The sequence below is a fragment of the Canis lupus genome, chromosome X (genome assembly GCF_011100685.1).
Source record: "Canis lupus familiaris isolate Mischka breed German Shepherd chromosome X, alternate assembly UU_Cfam_GSD_1.0, whole genome shotgun sequence".
Taxonomy (NCBI): Eukaryota; Metazoa; Chordata; class Mammalia; order Carnivora; family Canidae; genus Canis; species Canis lupus.
In genome coordinates, this window is record NC_049260.1 from 1,375,015 (window position 1) to 1,398,133 (window position 23,119).

At 48.1% G+C, this 23,119-nt stretch overlaps 1 protein-coding gene and 1 long non-coding RNA gene across 3 annotated transcripts in view; both read left to right on the plus strand.

The window, feature by feature from the left end:
• Positions 1-21,883, plus strand: part of CD99 (CD99 molecule) — a 34,790-nt gene extending 12,907 nt beyond the window's left edge. The window contains exons 2-10 of one of the 2 annotated variants that reach the window (XM_038586723.1): positions 2,386-2,418; positions 2,859-2,903; positions 3,662-3,709; positions 4,388-4,456; positions 8,478-8,522; positions 10,009-10,062; positions 11,486-11,599; positions 18,398-18,454; positions 19,330-21,883. In XM_038586723.1, coding sequence (XP_038442651.1) covers positions 2,386-2,418; positions 2,859-2,903; positions 3,662-3,709; positions 4,388-4,456; positions 8,478-8,522; positions 10,009-10,062; positions 11,486-11,599; positions 18,398-18,454; positions 19,330-19,355 — 491 coding nt within the window. In that variant the 3' untranslated portion in view covers positions 19,356-21,883. Of the gene's footprint in view, positions 1-2,385; positions 2,419-2,858; positions 2,904-3,661; positions 3,710-4,387; positions 4,457-8,477; positions 8,523-10,008; positions 10,063-11,485; positions 11,600-15,701; positions 18,025-18,397; positions 18,455-19,329 lie in introns of those variants that run through there. The other variant, XM_038586724.1, reaches the window with a different exon arrangement.
• On the plus strand, positions 11,608-14,191 carry LOC119878048. The gene is made up of 2 exons (XR_005386055.1): positions 11,608-13,150; positions 13,184-14,191. It is a non-coding gene; the product is annotated as an uncharacterized LOC119878048 (long non-coding RNA).
• Positions 21,884-23,119: the final 1,236 nt, after the last annotated feature.

The following is a 23,119-nucleotide window of genomic DNA, read 5'->3' on the forward strand; positions in this document are numbered from 1 at the left end:
TGACCTCGGCCCACGGCCACCTTGCAGGGGCGCCAGCCCCCAGGTCGGGCTGCAAGCCAAGCCCTTGCTGTGGGGCCGAGCGCGTCCTCCGGGGTCACGCAGGCGTTGGGGACGAGGCTGGGAAGGAGGGGGCCACTGACACTGCTGCCCTTGGCTGACCTGGGGGTCCTGGGAACAGTGGGCTCCGGGTTGCTTGTGGTGACTCAAGGGGGACGTTTTAGGGAGAGTGAGTCCCAGGTCAGTGGTCATGGTCAGCCCACGTGCACATGCTCATGTGTGGTGCACACACACACGTGCTCACATGCAGTGAACATGCATGCACATGTGCTCTCGTGCAGTGTTCACATGTAGTACACATACACACATGCTCACGTGCAGTGTACACGTGCTCACGTACAGTGCACACAGTGCTCACATGTACACATACATGCTCACGTGCAGTGTACACACAGTGTTCACATGTAGTACGCATACACGCGGGCTTAGTGCAGCGCACATACACACGTGCTCATGTGCAGTGCACACAGTGCTCACATGTAATACACATACACATGTGCTCAGTGGAGTGCACACACACGTACTCACGTGCAGTGCAGACACATACACATGTGTTCACTGCAGTGCACATACATAGTGTTCACATGTACACATACACATGTGCTTACATGCAGTGCACACAGTGTTCACATGTAGTACACACATGCTCACGTGCAGTGTACACACAGTGTTCACATGTACGCATACACACGTGCTCATGTGCAGTGCACAGTGTTCACGTGTAGTACACATACACATGTTCTCAGTACAGTGCACAGACGCATGCTCACGTTCAGTGCTCACACGTGTTCACATGCAGTGCACACACAAGTGTTCACATGTACACATACACATGCTCATGTGCAGTGCAGTGTTCACATGCAGTACACATATACACATGCTCAGTACAGTGCACACACACATGCTCACGTGCAGTGCACACATGTGTTCACGTGCAGTGCACACACAAGTGTTCACATGTACACATATACGTGCTCACATGCAGTGCATACACAGTGTTAACATGTACACGTACATGCTCACATGCGGTTCACATGCATACATGTGTGCTCATGTGCAGTGCACATACATAGTGTTCACACATAGTACACATACACATGTGCTCAGTGGAGTGCACACATACGTACTCACGTGCAGTGCACATGCATGCACATGTGTTCACGCACAGTGCACATACATAGTGTTCACATGTACACATACGCATGTGCTTACGTGCAGTGCACACAGTGTTCACATGTACACACATGCTCACGTGCAGTGCACATACATGTGCTCATGTAGTACACACAAACACATGCTCGTGTGAAGTGCACATGTATACATGTGTGCTCAGTGCAGTGTACATACATAGTGTTGGTAGGCAATGCACACAAACAGGCTCATGTGCAGTGCACACACCCATATGCAGCAGTGCACACGTATGTGCTCCCTTGTAGTGCAAATGGATGCACGTGCATAGTGCAGACACACGCAGGGTTCACGTGCAGTGTGCACATATACAGGCATGTGCACATGCAGTGCACGCACACGCTCACACCCACGGCACATACGGAGTCCCACACACAATGCACGCGCATGTATATGCACATGCCCAGTGAGGTCTTTGGTGTTGATAAACTCTCCACCTGCTGCCTCACGGAAACGTGCCCCACGCACGTTCCTTCCTGAACACATGGAGGTGGCCCCATGGCACGTTTGTGGGGTGTTGAACGTCTAGCACTCCCTGAGGTGGGGAAGCTGCCCCCTTGGGGTCTGGTCCTCTCGGCTACTGTCCGGCCTGCGGTCACTGCCCTCGCCGCTGACCAGACAGCCTGTGCACACTCCTCCAAATTTCTTGGGTCGTCTAGTGGTTCTGCAGGAACCTGTGTTAGTTGTGTAGTCAGGGAAGTCGGTCATAAAAGGGGATTTTTCTGCTCGTGTGTCTTTTCCACCACGTATGGAAAATTGTTACTCATGATCTCAGAGCGTCAGCTGCTCGCGAATGACGCTCGGGCAAAATCACCACGTTCTCCTACTGTCGTCACTGCTGCTGAACTTCCAGATCATTCAGACGTGAACTAGCGTCTTATTTTCGCCGTCGACGTGAGCCTCTCGGATAGATGACGAGTTCTATTACACATTCTCTATATTTAGAAAGCGTCATACATTTTATTTTTTATTTTTTTATTTTTAATTTTTATTTATTTATTTTTTTTTTGCGCCATACATTTTAAAGAGCGACTCAATGCCACACGCATCACGAAACCTAGGCCCTTTTCTGGGGTGTTTTCTTCTTGATTTTTACATTCTTACGTCCTCGATTTCTAACCGCACTCTTTGTCCTCGTAGGTCAAGATTTCGATTTGTCGGATGCCCTTGGCGGTGAGTCCTCTTAAAATTTAATATTTATTTATAAGATGGGAGGTGAACCGTTACAGTATTGACTTAAAACAGAGGATGAGTGTTTTATCAGAACATGGTATAGCGACGCGTGTGCTGGAGTTCATGGAGTCACACAGGGCGAGGAAAATCCGGACGCTCCGGGTGGGAGATATTAACCCTCCTGGTGGGATAACCCCCACCCACGCTCCTGGTCTCAGTGAAAACCGGGGCCAACGTCCGCCTGCGCACCTGTCCATGGGGGTCCTGGCGGGCTCGGAATTCATGCTCCAACCGCTGCCACCGCCTGAGCAATCAGGGAAAGTGGTGTTTTGGACGTTTGCCGACTCTACAAATTGCATGCAGCAATCTGAGCAACTCCTTGAGAGTTGGCACCGCTTCCCATCCGCAGGACTTGCTGATTCTGTGTCTCTTCTCTGCAGACAATGACAAGAAGCCCACGGCGCCCCCCAAGAAACCCAGCCCTGGTAAGAAGCACACGCGGGTGGCACGGACGGGAGAGATCCCGGCGGTGCGCGCCCTCCTGTTCGCCCCGAGTCGTAGACAAGCACAGAGACGAGTGGTTTCGGGGGCTCTGGACGCAGACTGGTTCCTACTGGACGGACATTGTGACCCGGTCATAGGAGTCCCATGACTTCTGTGCAACACAGGGCTGACGTGCCTCGGGGATGCTTTCGCGGGTCCCTTGTGCAGCACCTCTGCCTGCTTTCGCTCTGCTTTTGGATATTCGTTTCCTAGGAGAAGCGATTTTCGGGGCTGAGATGCCCGTAGAACCCGTGAGTGAACCCCATTGCCGACTGCAAGGACATACCTGCCAGTCCTTGTCCCCGTGTCTTTCTCAGGAAAGCCAGGAATCTGGAATGGGGGTCTGATCCGCTCCTGCTTTGCCACCCAGACAAAAACTGATGCCCAAACCATGGACATCTACCACTGTTGGCTTTTTTAAAAAATTTGTTCTTAATTTAATAGGTTTTTTTCCATAACATTCTTGGCAGGCGGAGCGTGGAACTGCAGCTCAGCCCGCAGGCACGGCGCCGTGGATTGGGACCTTCTGTTTTGTGGGTTTTGTTTTGCTCCATTGCTCCTTTCAGGGACTTGACTCTTGTGTTGGGACTTGGGTCAGATACTCGGAGAAGTGTTTAGGGAGGCAGGGATGCAGGGTCTCCTCCATCTGTCTAGGGCCCCGAATCCTTTCCTGGGTGTTCACGGCCTGCTTCCCTTGCAGACGATGACGGGTTCAGTCTGGAGGACGCCCTCGGCGGCGGAGGAAACAGTAAGTACCTCTCGGAAGTCTCCTGGGTGGCTGAGCTGCTGGTGATCACCAGACTGTCATCATCCCCAAGAGCCTTGCAGGTGTGAAGTAAGAGCTAGCGGCCACCACGTGCACGGAGGGAGTGGCGTCTTGTTGGCCGTGGTTGGCTTTCTGGCTTTTGCAGGTCTGCTTTTGCTTTTATTAAAAAAAAAAAAAAAAACAACAAAGAACCAGGCTTGTCGGCCTTGCAACCACTTATTAGGTCAATGGGAGCGCCCTTCCCCGCCCGTGGGACCCGTGCCCTCTCCCACAAGGAGCCCGTCGCTCCCTTGGGTGTTGTTGCCGCCATCTTGAAATGCTCTGTGCGCTTGGAACGAGGGGCCCCGCGTTTTGGTTTGGAGCCGGGTCCCTCCAATTCTGGTCCAGACACCTGCTTTCATTTCTGTCGGAAATGCGTGGAAGTATTAGAAAGGTTCCATTTTCTCAAAGGTAAGTGTAAGTAGGGCAGCTGGACCATGGCGCGTAGAATGGGCAGTGGCCGTGTACGGCTTCCCACCGACGTCTACTGTCTGCTAAACCATCCGTAGGCAAACCGATGCGGGTTTTTGGGTTTTTTGGCTTCGTTTTTTGTTTTTTTGAGGGTCTTTTTTGCTGACTGCAAAGTACACATACATGGTAATGCTTGTGTTTTACCAATAGATGACCCAGTGCCGCCTAATCCACCCAAACCGAAGCCTAATCCCAACCCCAACCAGCCTGGATCTTCTGGTAAGACCCCCTACCCTGCGAGGTGTGCTGTGCGTGTCTCACGCTACAGTCAAGAAGAGGTCATTTCAGATTAGCGTGGGCTTCATGGGGTGGGGGTAGGGGTCTCTCTGGCACAAGGCCATGGTGGTTTTCCCGGAGCAGGAGACCAGTTTTCCAAACGATATTTCTGGTTAGGATTTGACCTTTTGGTTTCCTGCGATCGACGTGCGAGGTCTCATGAACTCTTTCAAAAATGCGATGGAAGATTTTATTTTATTTTTTCAGTTAAAAAGAATTTTTTTTTGATGGAGCGAGCATGCTTAGCACGGGGAGGGGTAGAGGAGAGGGAGCATCCCAAGCAGACTCCACGCTGAGCGCACAGCCCCACGTGGGGCTGGATCCCGCCACCTGGAGATCATGACCTGCGCCGAAATCCAGAGACGCCCAACTGCCTGAGCCACCCAGGCGCCCCTCAGTGTATAGAATGGATTTGGAGAGAAGTATGAGGTCCTGGTTTCTCTCTAGAGTAGCTAGTGGATTTTCAGCCCTTTTGCCTTTTTTAGACACATCCTGATATACTTGGAATAATCTGACTACCACCTGCTTTCTGAATTGAATGACTGTCAAGACTTCCCATTCCGAGTGCATTTCTTCCTTTAGATTTGTTTAATTTTTTTTTTTTTAAAGATTTTATTTATCTATTCATGAGAGACACACAGAGAGAGAGAGAGAGAGAGGCAGAGACACCGGCAGAGGGAGAGGCAGGCTCCATGCAGAGAGCCCGATATGGGACTCGATCCCGGGTCTCCAGGATCAGGCCCTGGGACAAAGGCGGCACTAAGCCGCTGAGCCACCCGGGCTGCCCAGATTTGTTTAATTTTTAACACGGAAAAAATACACATATTCTCCATGTTGTATACCACCGCCAAGATTTTGGTGGTTTGGGTCACCAGTGTTTCAGGCGTAAATTTAAATGCCCCGAATTCTAAGTCCCAATGTCAATCTTTTGTTCGTATTGTCCTAATTTTGTTGTTTGTTTATTAAATTTCATAAGAATTTGTTCCATTCTGTTTGGCCGTTTTTATCGTGTGACTTTTAATGACGGTCATACTGTTGGAACATGCTTCATGTCGAAAATGTTGGTTTCTTCTGATGCTGGAGAATGATGATTCCCAAAGCAAACTTAAGACGCCTTCTTTCTTAAGGATAAAGTTAAAATACATTTTGTTTCTTATTTTTAATTTTTTTAAGATTTTATTAGTCTATTCATGAGAGAGACAGAGAGAGGCAGAGACACAGGCAGAGCGAGAAGCAGGCTCCCTGCAAGGAGCTCGATGCAGGACTCGATCCTGGGACCTCGGGGTCACAACCTGAGCTGAAGGCAGACGCTCAACCACTGAGCCACCCAGGTGTCCCTGTTTCTTATTTTTTAAAAGAGATTCTGGAAGTCAAAATATTCAGGTCAGTGTGTGCTCTGGTTTTTGACCTTTTTTTCTCCAAATTGTCCAAATTGTACCAGTTCACCCTGGTCCACCTGTTTGTGCAAACGGGCATCCCTCCTGCACACCATCACCGAGCCTGAAAACGGTTGCCAGACGGATCATGTGAAAAGCTGCATGGCCCCAGGCCCTTATTTCATGACTTTCTTTCTCAAATTAAGGAAAATAAATTCGGTGTCTCTGTTGGCCTCGTATAGTTTCTCTTTTGTGGTTGCTTCTGTCTCCACTTCTGGGTTACGTTTGAGGATAACCGGCCTCTCCTTCCTGATTGAGAAGCCTGCTTCATCCACTTGGAGATCCTATTTTCATTCTTTTATTATGAAAACATTCCCCCCCCCCATTTTAGCATTTCAGTATTTTTGGCAGTGATTATTTTTATTTATTTGATTTTTGGCAAGTGAGTCTTTTAATGCGTGTGTATATGTGTGTGTTTTCCCCTGGGGTCTTTTATGCTTGAACAGCTTCCCCCGCTTCTTTGCGGCTCTTTGATTTTTCCTTTTAATGTAACAATCGCTTACTCATTGTCCCTCATCCTTCTCGGAAGAAGTAAAACCCTGTCTTTATTCTCATTTGAATGCTTTCCAACAAGAAATCAATTTGGAGAACACCGACTGTCTGCAAAATTGAGCTTTTTTTTTTTTTTTTCTTTTGGATTCAGTTTTCTGTGCTTCTTTCATGTTGCTATTCCTATAAGCATATTTCTGGATTTGCTCTTCCCTGTCTGTATTTCTGTCTGTGAACACATTGTAAGCCCTTTATTTTTCCTGCTTCTTTCTGTGATACAGAAGTGAATTTCGTCGATCTTTCCTCACTAGCCGCTGAACGACGAATCCTTATTACCTGTTAATTATTTTACGTTCCTCGTTCAGCATTTATGAAAAGACTATGATATTATTTTTCATATATTTTTAATCAGATGTACATGTATATGTATCTTTATATTTTTCTCTTTCCAGTTTTCTTGTATTTAAATCATTTTGCCTTGGCCAGAAGACCCATATTAAATTTCATCAAGTGCATGTCCTCATCAATGCATATGAGCAATTTTTTTCTTTTAACTCGTGAATATGACAAAGTATATGGAAGGATGTCTCACTATAAAATACACCCTTGACTTGCTGGAATAAATCATACTGGGTCATGATAGGTTTTATTAAACTGACGGATTAAGTCTGACGTGTATCAGCTACCTACTGCTGCTTAATACACTGTGCCTGAACCCAATGTAGTTTCTTTTTTCTTTTTTCCAATGTAGTTTAAAATTTTTTAACTTGTTATGTCTTAGGGTGCCTGGGTGGCTCAGTCAGTTGAACACCTCACTTTTGGTTTTAGTGGAAGTCAGGGCCTCAGGGTTGTGACATCAAGCCCCACGTGGGGCTCTGTGCTCAACATGGAGTCTGCTTGACATTCTCTCTCCTTCCCCCTCTGTGTTCCCCCCCACCCTCCGCTCATGCTCTCTTTCTCTCTCAGTCTCTAAAATAAATAAATAAAATATTTTTAAAAGTTTGTTTAGTATGTGTCACGAGTCTAGGCGAGCCTTGGTTGACCTTGGCATGGCTGTCAGGTGTCTGTGGTCAGCTGGTGGGTCTTCTGGGGTTGGCTTTTTTGGGTCACCTCAGCTGGGATGACTAAGGTCACCGTTATGTGTCTCCTTCACCCCACTACCAGCTTTTAAATGAGTCCCTCTCAAGAGGCAAGAGCATCAACCCCAACAGAGGCTAATTTAAGATGCTGACCTGGCTCCCATTTTGCCGACTTACCATTGTCCAGAGTAAGTCACGTGGCTGAGTCCAGAATCGACAGGTGAAATTTAATATGGGTCTTCTAGCCAAGGCAAAATGATTCAAATACAAGAAAACTGGAAAGAAAAATATGAATATAAAGATCCATATACATCTGATTTAAAAATCATTTGCAAAAAAAAAAAAAATCATTTGCAATCGACATGCCACCAAGATGAGGAGAGTGAAGACTGAGGGCCCTTAGGGCATTGAATCTATACCAGACAGGTCCCTTGGAGGTTATTTTATTTTTTTCCACCCAAAAGACTGCTGGATGCTTTCCATTTCTTTTGGTATCTTTTTCAGGTTTTCTAGCAAAGTCTTCGGTAAGACTAATTTTAGGAGTTTTATTTATTTTTTTATTTTTTATTTTTAAAAAATATTTTATTTATTTACTCATGATAGACATAGAGAGAGAGAGAGAGGCAGAGACACAGGCAGAGGGAGAAGCAGGCTCCATGCCGGGAGCTCGATGTGAGACTCGATCCTGGGACTCCAGGACGGCGCCCTGGGCCAAAGGCAGGCGCTAAACCACTGAGCCACCCAGGGATCCCCAATTTTAGGAGTTTTAAAGTAGAATTGGGAATTCAGTTGTCATTGTATATTTGAAATATTTTTTTTTTCTATAAAGTAGAGCCCCTCTTGGATTCCCCCTGCCACAGATCTGCTTTAGATTCCGATAGTGTTTTTCTTCGTTCCGAGACATCGAGACCCTCCCGAGAGCCCCAATATGGCAGATGATGCTGTGTTTTTATCTTCTAGGTGGCTTTTCAGATTCCGATCTCGTCGATGGAGCTTCAGATGGAGGTAAAGTTACTACTTCTTCTCTTTTCTCCCTATCACCCGCCTGCTGAACACAATGACATTAGGGTCTACACCCTTAGCCGTCAGCAAAGTTACAGTCAGCTGCTTGGAATTCGCTTGGGATCTCCAGCATTTGTAAACGCATCAAGGGTGGGGACCGTAAGACCTGCCCCAGAGAGGCTGGTCCCTAGGAGCTGTGTTAATGGTTCAGTTACCCACCATGTCCATGGGGCTGGAGGTCAGCTGATCGGGCACTTCTCAGACATCCGAACTGCTGATCACCTGTTTGTTTTTTTCAGTGACTGTTGGGTGTCTCCAATGGCATGTCCTATTATTTAATGAACATAGAAATCAAAGCCCTGAGAATGAGCTCATGTGACCCTCGTTGGCAGCATTACAGTTCAAAAAGCAGATTTCCTAACTCTCTCTTTAAAATCTTAGGTTAGACTAGGGTCCAAAGCTACATATAATACATAGAATATAAGTCAATAAAAATATACACATAAGATAAATGTAATGACCTTCTGTGTTTATGGAAGTTAGAATATATTTATATTTATTTATTATATTTACTTATAATTTGTGTTAACGTATATTGCAGTTGACCGTTGAACAAAACAGATTTGGTCTGCGTGGGTCCACTTACGTGTGCATTTATTTCAATGGATGCAATGCACTCCTGTCAATGTATTTTCCCTTCCTTATGATTTTCTTTTAAGATTTATATATTTATTCATGAGAGACACACGCAGAGGGAGAAGCAGGCTCCCTGCGGGGAGCCCGATGTGGGCCTCGATCCCCAGATCCCTGGATCATGAAATGAGCCGAAAGCAGATGCTCAACCACTGAGCCACCCAGGCCTCCCCCTTACGATTTTCTTAATGACGTTTTCTTTTCTCTAGCTTAATTTATTGTAAGAATACAGTAATACAGCGTATAACACATAGAACACATCACGTATATGTTATCAACTATTTATGTTATCGGGAAGCCTTGCAGTTTAGAGGCTCTTAGTAAGTAGTAAAGTTTTGGGAGGAATCAAAAGTTGGATTTTCGACTCTGTATGGTGTTGCCTCCCCTAATCCTCTTCTGTTGTTTAAGGGTCACTTGTATATATCCTCAGAGTCAACAGGAATGTCCCTCGGATCACCTCATAGCCATGGGCCGCGTCTCCATGGGTGGGTTCCAAGGCCCTGGATGGGATTCTTCCCAAGAGCAGTCAGGATCCCTGAGGCACCCAGGACTTACTGGGTCTCCTGCAGCCTACCATGGGACGGGTGCTCTGACTCAGGAGCTGAGCCCCTCTGTCAGGTAAATGGGAACAAGTCCGATGATTACGTTTAGCAAAGCAGGGACTCAACAAAGGGAACAAAGGACTCTGTGACTCCCTTCACAACTCAAGGTCCCAGGAGTTGATCTTTGCTACGAGATTTCCTTTACCAAAAATCTTCCCAATGCAACTTGCTGCAAGCCTGTTCCTCCCTTGCAGGAGGCGGTGGCGGTGGTGGCGGCGGAAGCCAAAGGCCCGACGGGGAGGAGCAGGGTACGTACACGTGGTTTCTGATGCCTTGGGTTTCTTATATGCACTGTTGAGAAAAAGTGGAATGCAGTGGTCAGGACCAAACCTGTAGCATTGGCTCTGTCATCCTAAAGATGATGGCGAGAAGCATCAAAGTGCGATTGCTCTGTGCCAGGCCATGTCCCAAGCGCTCTGCTGGAGTATCTGGTTGACGTTCTTTAAGAGACTCAGCAAGGGAGTCTTGATGTGACCCACAGGTTACGTTGACTCATCTTCCCATAGTGCCCTAAGAAGGAATACCATCTATATTACCCTGGGTTGCCCAGAGAAACAGAACCATCGGGATCTATCTATAGATACACATAGGTATAAATGTACAGAAAGAGATTGATTATACGGAATTGTCCTACATAACTATGAGGCTGAGAAGTCCCGTGGTCTGCTGCCTGCAAGCTGGAGACCCAGGAGAGGCACTGGTGTGGTTCAGTCCCAGTACTTTGGACTGGAAACCAGAAGAGCCAGGAGTGTAAGTCTCCGCCCGAGTCTCAGATCCCAAGAACCAGGAGTGTCTGTGCACAAGGGCAGCCGAAGATGGATGTCCCATCTCTGCACTCTGTTCTGTTCAGGCCCCCTATGGATTGGTCATTGCCCATCCTCACTGGTGAAGACCACCTGCTTCACGTAGTCTGTAGATACAAACATTTAGCTTTTCTGAGAGCATCCCTACGGACACATCCGGAAGGCATGTTTTTCTAGCCATGCGACACCACTTAGCCCAGTCAAGTAGACACAATTAACCACCACACCATCCTTGACCGACTCATGGAGCGGGACGTCTTGTGTACCCACCATGCCGAGAAATTGCTAGCTGTCAAGTCAACGTGGCACAGCTACACGTAGCGTGAGAGTTACTGATGGTGCATGGAAACTCCATCGTGGCGTAAATCAAACAAAAGTACCGAAGGGGGTCAGCGGCTTTCGCTTTCAGAAAATACATGGTGAGAATGATGCCACACAGCCTCTGAGTAGTCCCAGGTGGGTACCACACACTGTGGGCCATGTTGCCTCGCCTCAGAGCTTCCACCTCAACCTGTTAGGGCCCCTGCACTGGCCATAGGGATCGGAGGAGGCAGGGTGTGTCGTCCACGGGAAACCAGTTTTGCATTGGAAGCGGTGCACGCACGTAGTCAAATGAATTCTGATTCCAGATGTGACTTTCGGGGAGCAGTATGGCTGGCCCTTCGTATCATGCAAACGGATTGGATGTGGTGTTGGGAGTTGGACACGGCTCAGGAGTGGGGTTTCTTCCACGGTCACCCTGTGACCCTATGTCTTGACACTCAATCCCACCTTTTTCCCGTGAGCGGGGCCTCCAGCCACCTGCCCTGTGCCTGGTCTGCTGTCCACGAGTGTCCCCAGTCATGGTGCCGTGTGCTTCTTCCCACAGCTGACTCCCCTGGGGTAGTCCCTGGCATCATTGGGGCTGTCGTGGTGGCCGTGGCCGGAGCGATTTCTAGCTTTATCGCCTACCAGAAGAAAAAGTTGTGCTTCAAAGAAAACGGTAAGGTTTTGGGGGCTGCTTCCTTTCGTTTGTGCCTTGCTAACTTGAAATCTGTGCTTTCTCAAAACTAAAACACACCAGAAGTCTGATTGGCGTGAGACCTGTGTGAGGCCGCTGATAGTCCAAGAGATCGCTGAAATACTAGAACCAGAGTTTGTAGCTTCCATTCCAGCGCCGCCCAGGTGGAGTTGTGTGGAATTTGCAAGTCACTAACCACCCCTGTCTTTGGGGTTTCCATCTATAAAGGGAGAGATGATCATCTACACACCATAGGACTTTTGTGAGGATCCATAGGTTGTGTGTGAAAGTTTTGACAGGTTGGTTGAAGAAATGTTAGCTCATGGAAATGTTAATTCATCCTTATTTATAATCGCTGTCATTCCTCATCACTCTTATGACAAGAGTGATGGCTGGGATGGCCGCCATATTGTTTGCCCCAACCAAGGGAATTTTCTTTTTAAGATTTTATTTATTTATTCATGAGAGACACACAGAGAGAGAGAGAGGCAGAGACACAGGCAGAGGGAGAAGCAGGCCCTGTGCAGGGAGCCCGACGTGGGACTCGATCCCGCATCCCCAGGATCACACCCTGGGCTGAAGGCAGGTGGTAAACCGCTGAGCCACTCCGGGATACCCCAACCAAGGGAATTAAAATGTGGGGCAGCTGATTCCCTTTCTGGTATAACCCCGTACTCACTAGTGCTTGGGAGGGTTTTTGGGTAGGATATAAAATTTATAGGGGAATATGGAGGATGTCACACCCAACAACATAGGGGTTGGAACTTCATCGTTGGCTGTTTTGAGACCATATAGGCAAGAGTTCCTGGATTACATAGGATTTGCCATGGTGTCAGTTAGCTGTATTTTGAACATAGCTCGTGTTCATGCATCTCTGGGTTGCTCAAAGTTTTGACTTTCCTCTTGTAAGGTGAACACGAGGGGTGGACTCCGATGGGGGTCCTATTGGGCTGTGGGTGGAGTCTCACAGTGTCTGAACGTCTCAACCTACCTGTGGTTTCAAGTCCAGATTCATACTCAGCCATTGAGCTCCATTCTCATGGATCACTGCCCGAGGACTCTAGGGAAATACACAAAAGATGGGGCACCTGGATGCCTCAGCAGTTGAGTGTCTGCCTTTGGCTCAGGTTGTGATCCCGGGGTCCTGGGATCGAGTTCCGCATCGGGCTCCCTGCAGGGAGGCTGCATCTTCTTCTGCCTTTGCCTCTGCCTCTCATGAGTAATTAAATGAAATCTTAGGGGAAAAAAAGATTTGAATAGATGGTGATACAAAATTTGACTATAGGCAGGGAGTCTGCCCTTAATGTCCCATCTTTAGAGATTTTTAGATGCACAGACTCCATCTGTAGCCTGAACCCAAAGAGCTTATGGGTTCAGAGATTTAACATAAGCTGCTGTTTTGAGGGTAAGGGTGCTTCATTATGTCTATTTCCCACATGTGACCGGGTGCCTTCCATCAGAGTTGCTTGGGAAACCATGCTTGGTTGTCTGAATGTTGAGCGTCCAGCATGTCCAAATGGACAGATGACCAAGGTCAAGGACGTGCCCAATGGACAGATGACCAAGGTCAAGGATGTGCCCAAATGGACAGATGACCAAGGTCAAGGACGTGCCCAAATGGACAGATGTCCAAGGTCAAGGATGTGTCCAAATGGACAGATGACCAAGGTCAAGGACATGCCCAAATAGATGACCAAGGTCAAGGACGTGCCCAAATAGACAGATGACCAAGGTTAAGGACGTGCCCAAATGGACAGATGACCAAGGTCAAGGACGTGCCCAATGGACAGATGACCAAGGTCAAGGACGTGCCCAAATAGATGACCAAGGTCAAGGACGTGTCAAAATGGACTTCTTTTCTACCCCCTCTCTGAAGATGCTCAGCTCAGAGCATGATGCCCAGCCCAGAGAGGGGAAAGGCACGCCTGCTAGGGAAGGAGGTATGGGAAGTCCAGGCACAATGATTTTCTGAAAATCTGTAGGTGACTTTCAAACCCAATTTGGATCTCCAAATCCAGTTGGATTCTGGAGTTGTAAGGCATTTATATCACCTTGTGTTTGGGATATACGCACCCCCCCCCCTTGGATGTTATGGTGCCAATTTGACATTCATATGCCAAGGCACTATGCCAAGGCACAGCGGTTTGGGGGAAGGACCCAAAAATCTTAATGGACTTGACATTGTCCGATACTTGGAGTGGGGTTAGGAACTTGGGAAAGCAAGTGTTCTCCATCCCCCTGTACCCCATTCCTGTATTTTGGTCTTTGAAGCATTCGTGTTCCTAACATGGGGTGAAAACGGAAAATTCCCCAGGTAGAAATAGTCGAATTAACAAATTTCAAAAATAAAAGCATCTTCCCAAAAGAATGTGCTCAGGGCGCTCTGGAACTCAACACATGCTTACTGAGCAGCGAGCTAAAGTCTTCATTTACCCAGGATTTCGTGCAGTTTCTCCTGCATGAGCCAATTGAATATTGGGGCCAACTTTATAAGCTCGATTTGCTTTCTGGTTTTATTGGAGTTGGGGATCTCAGCTGATTTAGACACACAAAGAAAAAGTAAAAAAAAAAAAATTAGTGGGAAAAAAGAGGTGGATTGGAAGAAGGGAAGTAGGCTGGTAGTTCCGATATCAGTTGTTAAGGACCTTTATCTGTAGCCATAAAATGCCCAGCGTTAAGATAAAGAAAACCGGGTGCTCTTTTTCTATAAACCCCAAGACGCTAACGCGGGACAGTGAGTATCTCTTTGGAGTCCAGGAATTGATATTTTGGTGTTTTTGACCTGTGTTAGTGGGGAACTCGGTGTTTGTCTCCGTGATGCGTTGTTATGAACAGAGGTAGAAATGAAGTGTTGGGTCTGGGCATTGGGCCCTGGAAGATCCTAGAGCTTTCGGGGCATCTGTATAGGAATATTGATGGGTTTTCTTCATGGAGGTCAAGAAGTGCGCATCCATGGGTAGCTGCGAGCTTGGACGTTTCCTAAAAAGGGTGTGGCCACGGCGCATCCCACTGCTTGAAGGAACCATGGTTTTGGGGGGAAAACCATTGTTCTGGAAGAGTGATTATTTATAAAGAGGGTGGTTTTCCAGGACCTTGTCACTGCGTTGAATTTTGTGGTGTCTGTTAACCCGGGCGCCATCAACTGGGCGCAAACGGGGGCGCGCTCTCAGCCCCGAGACGCATCCGGCAAATACGAGCCGACCTGCTGTAAATGTACTGAAGCGCTTTGAGTATCTCGTTCCGAGCTGATGCCCGGCATCTGTGGCCGATGGGATTTGGTAGATGTGTCCTGTCTTCCTGGAGGTCTGGATGTGTCCCCAAGAGTGTAACGTGGTTTTGTTGCAAATGACGCGTGCTGGCCTGTTAGAGCCGTTTGGGGGCGTGGGCTCCCCACCGACGTGATGCGTGGTTTGCTGTGCTGGCTCCACGTGACCGGTTTGAGTGGCAAATGGCGTGGGTGGTGACCTGCTTTCACAGAGCTGTCACCTGGCGGGCACGACGCTGTCGTCTCGGCTGGTTCTGGCTGCTTGCGGGCTTGTCCGCCTGATGTCCGCAGCGGATGCTTGAGGCGTTGCTGGCGTGAGCTGCATCCATCCCCATCTCCACCTCCCTGTCCTCCTTGATTTTGCTTTCATCTCTCCTTGGCTCCTCCATGGCACTTCGGGCTTTCAGCATCGCTTAAAAAAAAAAAAAAGAAAAAAAGAGAAAATCCTAAAATCCTAAAATCATGCTCTGCTCCTGCCCGAAGAGTGCCTTTGTAACAGCGGCGGCTGCTGCCTCGGGCTTTGGACATGTGTGGACCTCTCCGAAGTTTACCTCCTTTCTGTTTTGTTTTCTTTTTCTTTTATCTTTTATCTTTTATCTTTTTTCTTTCTTTTTTCTTTCTTTTTGTTTTTTCTTTTTTCTTTTTCTTTTTCTTCTTTTTCTTTTCCTTTTTTTCCTTTTCTTTTTTTCTTTTCTCTTTCTTTTTTCTTTTCTTTTCTCTTCTTTTCTTTTCTCTTCTCTTCTCTTTTCTTTCTTTTCTTTTCTTTTCTTCTTTTCTTTCTTTCTTTTTTTTTGTTCATTTTTCAACCTTTCGTTTCAGATGAGCCGAAGATGTAGGGACAAGCAGAAAGCCGTGTGCAAGCCCGGAGCCGCTCCTGTGCGATCAGGGCTTGTCCGCTGAGACGCAGAGTCTAAAGCAAAGCCTGGCCCTTGCCCTCGTCCCCGTGGCTAGCCGTTGCCGTGGCGCTGGGACGCCTCCCAGCCGACCGTGTCCCCCTTCCACATGCACGGAAGCTCCTACCCGCGTACGGCGTTCACGCATACGTAGCTTCAGGACACCAAGAGGAATGCAGAATATTTTCTAGTAAACTTAAAGCCAAGGGAAGAGAGATGGTGGCGGGTGGCGCACGTGGGGCGCTTCCCCGCGTTCCTCGAGTTCCCGCCTGGCTGCCGCGTTCGTGTTTCCGCAAATGGGCCGCCGGAGCCGCGAGCCTTGGCTGCGTCCTCCTGACGCAAAGCCCACCACTTACTCCGTTTCATCCTGCAGCGCAGCCCTTAACGTCTGACTTCCCCGCCACACGCCGCGTCCCACGAAGCAGGTCCTTGCTGTCTCTCTGACCAGTTTTTTTTTAATTAAATGGGTGACTATCCCACTTCTCCAGGGGGGAAGAAATATATCCACTTATTTAGGAATGACCCACAAACGTCACGATCTGAGAATTATGAAGTTAGGTGACATCAGGGTGGCGTGTGCCGACACGTGAGAATCCGTGCATCTTGGAAATCCCCATAAACGTAAAATCACCTATAGGTTTTTTCTTTTTCTTTATTATTTTTTTTTCCTAAAGGTTTTTTCTACCCCTGCGTACATCTGGGCATCTCCTTCCCTCGGGCATATAAATCGCTTTTCTCATCTCAACCTCATGCAGAGACTTGGCATTGCCTCCGGCCTGGGGTGGGGTGGGTGGTGGTGATGTCGGGGCTGGATCGCTGGCCGGCTGTGGGGTTAGCATGGCTGGTGGATGGGGAGGTGAGCTGTCATGGGGGCCCTGCATGGTTTTTTCTTGAGTCTGGTCACCCCTCAGTTGTCACCGTGGCCATTGACTGGTGCTTTGGATGATGTGCGTGTGTGTGTTTTAGTTCTTATAAAAGGACGCTTGCTCTCAGGTTAGCACTTGGACCTGTGTGCCCCCGAGAAGCAAGTCCTCAGTGTGGCCTACGATGAGGTGCTGCTGGTCAGTGGTCCCCCAGGGCCATGGTTTTGCCTCCAAATGCATGCTGTGTGTATACTTAAATAATCCCCAGGCACGGAGAGCCGCGAAAGCTGCAAATTCCATAACCGCTCTAGCAGCCACACGTGGTCCCTAGGGCCGCAGGAAAGCACGCGCATTGCCTTTGTGTGTATGTTGAGATGCGGTGTGCTTGGGTTTTTACATTTGGATGCAGAGTGGATTCCCCAGAACCTGGCCGGTCTCCCTGTAAGAGCCTGTGGCACAACGGGGCTACGGGTGGTTGGGTCTCGAGGGCTTGCATGGGTCTCCTCTGGGGAGACGGGGAATCTGGCTGTGTATCCCTGGTGGGCACCTCAGCTGGGGTCCTTCTCAAGAGTTGGCGCTTGCCAATGGCCGTGTGGCGCTCCAGCAAACAGCATTACCAGCAGAATCTGGGAGAACCGCCTGGGGGGCAAAGCCACGTCTGAATCACAGCCAACTGACCCCGACGGTGCTGGCGTTAGTGCTCTGTCCCCCGTGCATGCTGATTCCGGGGAGCGCAGGTTGTGTCCTTCTCCCCAGAGGGCACGTACACGGGTCGTGGACCATGCAGCATCCACCTGCTCGCTCCGCAGGCACCCTCCCTACACCGCTGCCTCCAGAAGGTTCTCCTCGGAAGCTGGCGGTGTGTGACGGCAACGTCAAGAAGCATCAGAAGATGCCCTTTGACGTGTTGCCGCCACAACGGATGTGGCCATTAGTCCATCTTGTCGCTCCTCGCGGGCGTGTACCGCTGTGTTCTCAGTCGCCACCGGATGAGCTGTCCTGTTGCCATGTGCTCGCTCTACACCTTGTGTGTTCCCATGGCCGCCACCTGCCCTGCCAGCACGAGACCCAACATGTGTGCACTTACGGCTCTCTTACAACCGTCTGGGTCTCCTTTTTTGGAGGCTGGGGGACGGAGGACAGATTACGGGCTTTCTCGCACGCCCACTGGGACCCGTTCTTGTGTGACCTGGAGCAGAAGTCACATGGTGTGTCTTTTCATGACAGGATTCTCCCCCCACCCGCCACCCCGCTAAAAGCAATGTATTTTGTATAACAGTTTGAGCTTTGTGAACGGTCTTGGATGTCGTTTGCTCGGGCCCCTTTGCGGCCGCTGTTCCTGAGCGACACCACTATGGAGAAATAAACGCCTCTTTGCCTGTGAAATCTGTCCGCTGTCTTGAATTCGGTCAACTCGTGCTGTAGATCTTGGGGGTGGAGGGACGATTAGGGGCCTTGGTCGTGTCTGTTCTGATGTGTGTTTGGCAGATTTCAAAATAGAATTAAGAATTAAAAAAAAAAAAGCAACAGATAACAACAAGAAAACCCAAAAGCAAGCCAACGGGACCCTGTGATGTCCTGTTAATCTTCGATTCCCTGTGGATGGGGCTGCACTGAGCGGGTCTGCATCTCCGTCCCTCCTGGCCCCACTGATAGTGGGGGGTGGATAGGAGGGCGGGGAGCTGGTTCCAATGACAGTGACATTAGGGTGCATTCTTAGTATTCATCCCCTTGGGGCATCTTTTGTGCTTCCTTTCAGCCGACCAAGGTGACACCAGCACGAAAAACCAGCAGAGCACCAACGCCGAGCAACCAGGTGAGCAGCCGGGCACCAGCCCTTGTATCTTCTGTCCTCCCGCCGTGCTTCTGCGCAGCTCCATGGCGCACTACAGGGCATTGCATGAGTTCCTCTCTGTACCCACGTTTCTGAGGGGACGGGCTCCAGTGATGCTGTGTAGATGCTCTGGGGCTTGAGGCTTTCAGATGACACCCACTGTTGTCTCCGACTCTCTTTAACGATCAATGATGAGACTTGGCCCGCGGTGCCCCCCTCGTGGCTACTACATGCTCGGGAGGTAGGCCGGCTGGTGTGCAAATGAATTTTCCATGAGATTTTTACTTATTTTGAATTTGAAAAATAGGCACTTTTAGGAAGTGCGTGTCTTACTTGCGGCAACTTCAAAATGGGGAGAGATGTGTCACACAAGGCATCATTGTTGAAGTCCCCAAAAATGCACAGTAGACCTCTACACCGTAAATGACTTGATGAGAAAAATGGTAGTCCCAAATCATTTTAAATTAATAAAAACCACGGCACCTGATTAAGAAAATTATGTGTGGTGAGATTTGGCAGATCACAGATGTTTTTGGCCGTGTCAGAGAAGTCGCTGGGAGAAATTGCTTTCTCCTATTTTTTTCCCTACTTTTCCTGGGGTATCTTTTTTTTTTTTTTTTTTTTTTTTTTTTCTAGCTAGAGTTGATCATACTCTGAAATTTGTTGAATCTGTTTCCCCTGGGAGGTTAGAGTCGGTGTTTGCTTTCTGTCGGCAATGTGTTTGGCCTGCATTCGTCTTCCGCAGCGAGGGAGTCACCTGCGTCTGAAGTGTTTGAGGCGCAGATGGTGACATGCGGGTTTTCGGGAGACCTGGGCATGCCGTGTGAAGTCATTCCTTGTCTGTTTGTCCTTGACAGTTCAGTGGACTCTTCTGGAAAAATAAAAGCTTGGCCACAAATGCGACTCTGTGACAATCCCCGCAGGAGGACGAGTCTGGCCTGCTGCGTCCTCCCGACAAACGCAGGCACCAGGGCAGAGCCAGCCACGCCGGGATCCAGCCCCATCCTGTCCATGCCTTTGTTCACGCTGAGACTCTTTCTTTTGACCTTGACATGCGTTGTGCCTGTTTGCACCACGCTGGGTAGATGAGGGATACTCGTGCCGCGGGTTGCATCCCGAGGGGAATGGCGCTCACGCTATCCGTGGCCGTTAGGCGTTTCCCCGTGGGGTGTGAAAGGCCGATCGTCCATCACAGTCAGCCCATCAATCCAACGCTGACCCCACAAAGTTCCCCCACCCGGAACTCTGGGTCGTGTGACCAACAACGTGTGAATTAAACACAACCGTCCCCTGGCATTGACCCTTGGATACAGTGACATAAGCCTTCAGTTAGTGTCCTCAGAACCTCCTTCATTGGGTAAGATTTTTTTTCACACCACACTAATAAAAAAATAAAAAACCAAGTACTTTTTACTTAAATGTCTTGCCATGGGGTGACCTTTAAAGGAGGCTGTGGAGAGTAGTGGAATAGACCCCGTGGTGCCTTTTCTGGGACTGTAAGACAGTTGATTGACCGAAGCATCCCCCTGCATTTTCGGGATTTTCTTTCTCTGCCTATTTGCCTCTTCTGGTCTGGTACACCAAGGACATTCAGATACTCCCCTGGGTTACATCCTTCTCTGTATTCAGATACTCCCTCATGTCTAGATACTCCCATGCATTCATATATTCCCTTGGATCAGATACTCCTGTACATTCAGATACTCACCTGTATTGCATACTTGTCTATATTCAGATACCCCCCTACATTCGGATACTCCCCTGCATTAGATATTTCTCTATACTTAGATACTCCACTGTTTCAGATACTTCTCTGCCTCCAGACATTCCGCTACATCAGATACTCCTCTGCAATTCAGCTACTCACCTACATCAGATACTTCCCAGTATCCGTTATTGCCCTGCATCCAGATACTCCCCTACATTCAGATAGTCCTCTTCATCAGATACTCCTGTAGATTCAGATTCTCCCCTGCATCAGATACCACCCTGCATTCAGGTACTGCCCTCTTGTTCTGTGGGTTTGTTTTTTTTTTTGTAGAAATTTGCCAACTGTAACATCCTTACAAAGTGTTTTAACTGCTTTGATGTGAGAGCTTGCTTTAACTTTGCGGTAAAAGTGCTTTGTGGCAGAGGACCTCCTGCTTTGTGTCCTAAAGACTGGAAATGAACTGAAAGCATCAACTCTTCCTCCTTGAAATAAACAATGACTCTTCTACGTCAAGAAGCACGTCCCCAATGTAGGGCCCTGCACACACACACGCACATGCACGCACAAGGCGACAGAGATGCATGCTTATATGTGGCAGTTTGCAAAGGGCTTCGTTGAGATCTTCGTGTTCACATCATGACGTGCAGAAGCCCTGATGTTCTAGGTGCGTACACTTCCCTCCGCTGAAGAAGAATTAGGACACCTTCATCAGCTTCCAGTGACACGGCAGGCTCATGCAAATCTGTTAGGACAGTCGTGCGGAGAATGGCATGCTCGTGAGGATGCACATCTCATCATCAGTAGTGATGTTCAGAGGTGCAGCATGTTGTCCAAGCCAGGTTCACACACATCAGTCCCCATCGAGGGGTATGCTGGCATCACACCTGGATGGTGTGCCATCACATATCACCAGATTTAGGGGAAGGGCTGGGGTGGAAGTATCAGTCATCCATCATGGGTCTTTGTCACTTGGAAGCTCAGAAACACTGCTGGCAGTCTGGGCGGTGGGCCCCTGAGCCTTCGTCCCTTGTGTTAAGGACTCCATCCCTCCCCGGACACTATCCCTCCATTAGCTCCTACTTCCCTCCATTGCCCACGAGGTTTCAAGCTTCATTCTCAAGATCCAATGGGGAGCATGGTCTCTGGCTCTTTTTGCATTTAACTTCTTTTTCCTGTTTTTCATCGATGGTAACCTTTGAGTCTGTGAAGTGGTAAAATAAAAAAAAAAATGGTTGAGACCCCTGAGTGTGTATCACATCCATTCATTAATTCATTCTGCAAATAGCTACCCCCCTGTGGCTCAAGTGTGTACGGAGTTGGACAGGACACTGGATTCTGGAGGACATAACACAAACCTCTCAAGAGTTGGGGTCGACCAGTTGTCAAGGGCTGAGGGCTGGATTATCTAATACGCTTGGGCCCTGTTGCTTAGCTAGCACGAAACCTAGGTGACAAACACAGCACAGAAGTATCCACGTTCTTCTCAAATGAGCCTTTAAGGTCAGATTCCACATGCAAACTTGCTTTGTAATTTAAAAATCATAAACTCTGTGAACTACATTGACATTTTTGTAAGCATTGCAGTCATACCATCAGCGTAAATGTCTCCTTAAAGACGAGAATACGGAGACCATGGATATTTTTTTTTAAGGTATATGAAATCATGACTCCTTTGTAAATAAATCTACATTTAAGCGATACATCAATGGGACTGATTTTTTTTTTTTTAATGGAGGGTGGATGCCCATCTTTGTAGAACCGCTTTGAGTTCACATTGACATGAAAAGAAAGCATCTTCTGAGAAATCAAATTGGAATTAGGTGGCTCATTTGGTCATTAGGTATCTTGACAAAAATGGCTTTGTTTAATCATTTTCAGGCTTCTATATGAAGAAGGCATAGTGTCACGGTTTTGAAATCAGGATTAGAAAATGTATGTAAGGGCTAATGGGACACAGTAACATGGTTAGAGGGTTTGGTTTCTTTCTATTTTTTTATTTTATTTTTATTTTATTTTTTTACGGTTAGAGGGTTTCAACCTGGGTCATGATGTATTTAGCCAGGCGATGTGAGCTGTGTGCAGGTTGTTGCCACCAAGGAATCCCTGACATTATACATTTGTCGGAGCGTCTGTATGTTTATTGTCTGAGGGCAGCTTTGTTAGGCAAGAGGGTGTGTGTGTGTGTAGGGGGGGTAATTGGCTTCTGTCTTAGAAAAATTAAAAAAAATTTTTTTTTAAATTTTATTTCCACTTCTTCATTGGAAAAATCATCCATGTTTCCTGAGATTTCAAATGCCACTGCATTGATTTGAACAAAGAATTTCCTTCTAATTGTTCAACATTCACTACATCCTTATGACTTTGTACTATTGTTGTGTCTCCAGTTTCGGTTCTCAAATGAGGGTTGGAGGATACGCTTCCCCATTTCTGCGCTTTTAATTTCTGATCCATGTCGCTGGCTTTCGTCGGGTTCATCCGCCTTCCACGCAGACGTACCTTGATTCCAACACTAATCTCCATGCTTTTCCATCATTTCTTATTGAATATTGTAAATATTCCAGCCTCTGAGCTCACGTGTAGACACGGATCATTCCTACTATTTTCCAGAGAGACAACACTTGCTAGGAGGCACGTCGTCAGAGGTCCCACTCTGGAGGTCGTGGGCCCCCTACGCGGCCCTGGGCTCCTCACCTCCCTGCACCCTGCTGGCTGCGTCCACTTCCCACGACACCTGCAGCTCTTTGCATTTTTATCGTTAGCCTGGGGTGATTGAAACAGGGCATTTTATATTCTGCAAATTTTTGTCCTTATATCCATCTGTATGGGGTTGAGGGAAGCTGTCCACATCCCTTCATCCACGTCCAAGCTCCCCACCCTCATCATGCTGGGATGGGGTCATTCTAGGTCATCATCTGGCGCCAAGGGCCAAGAGCATA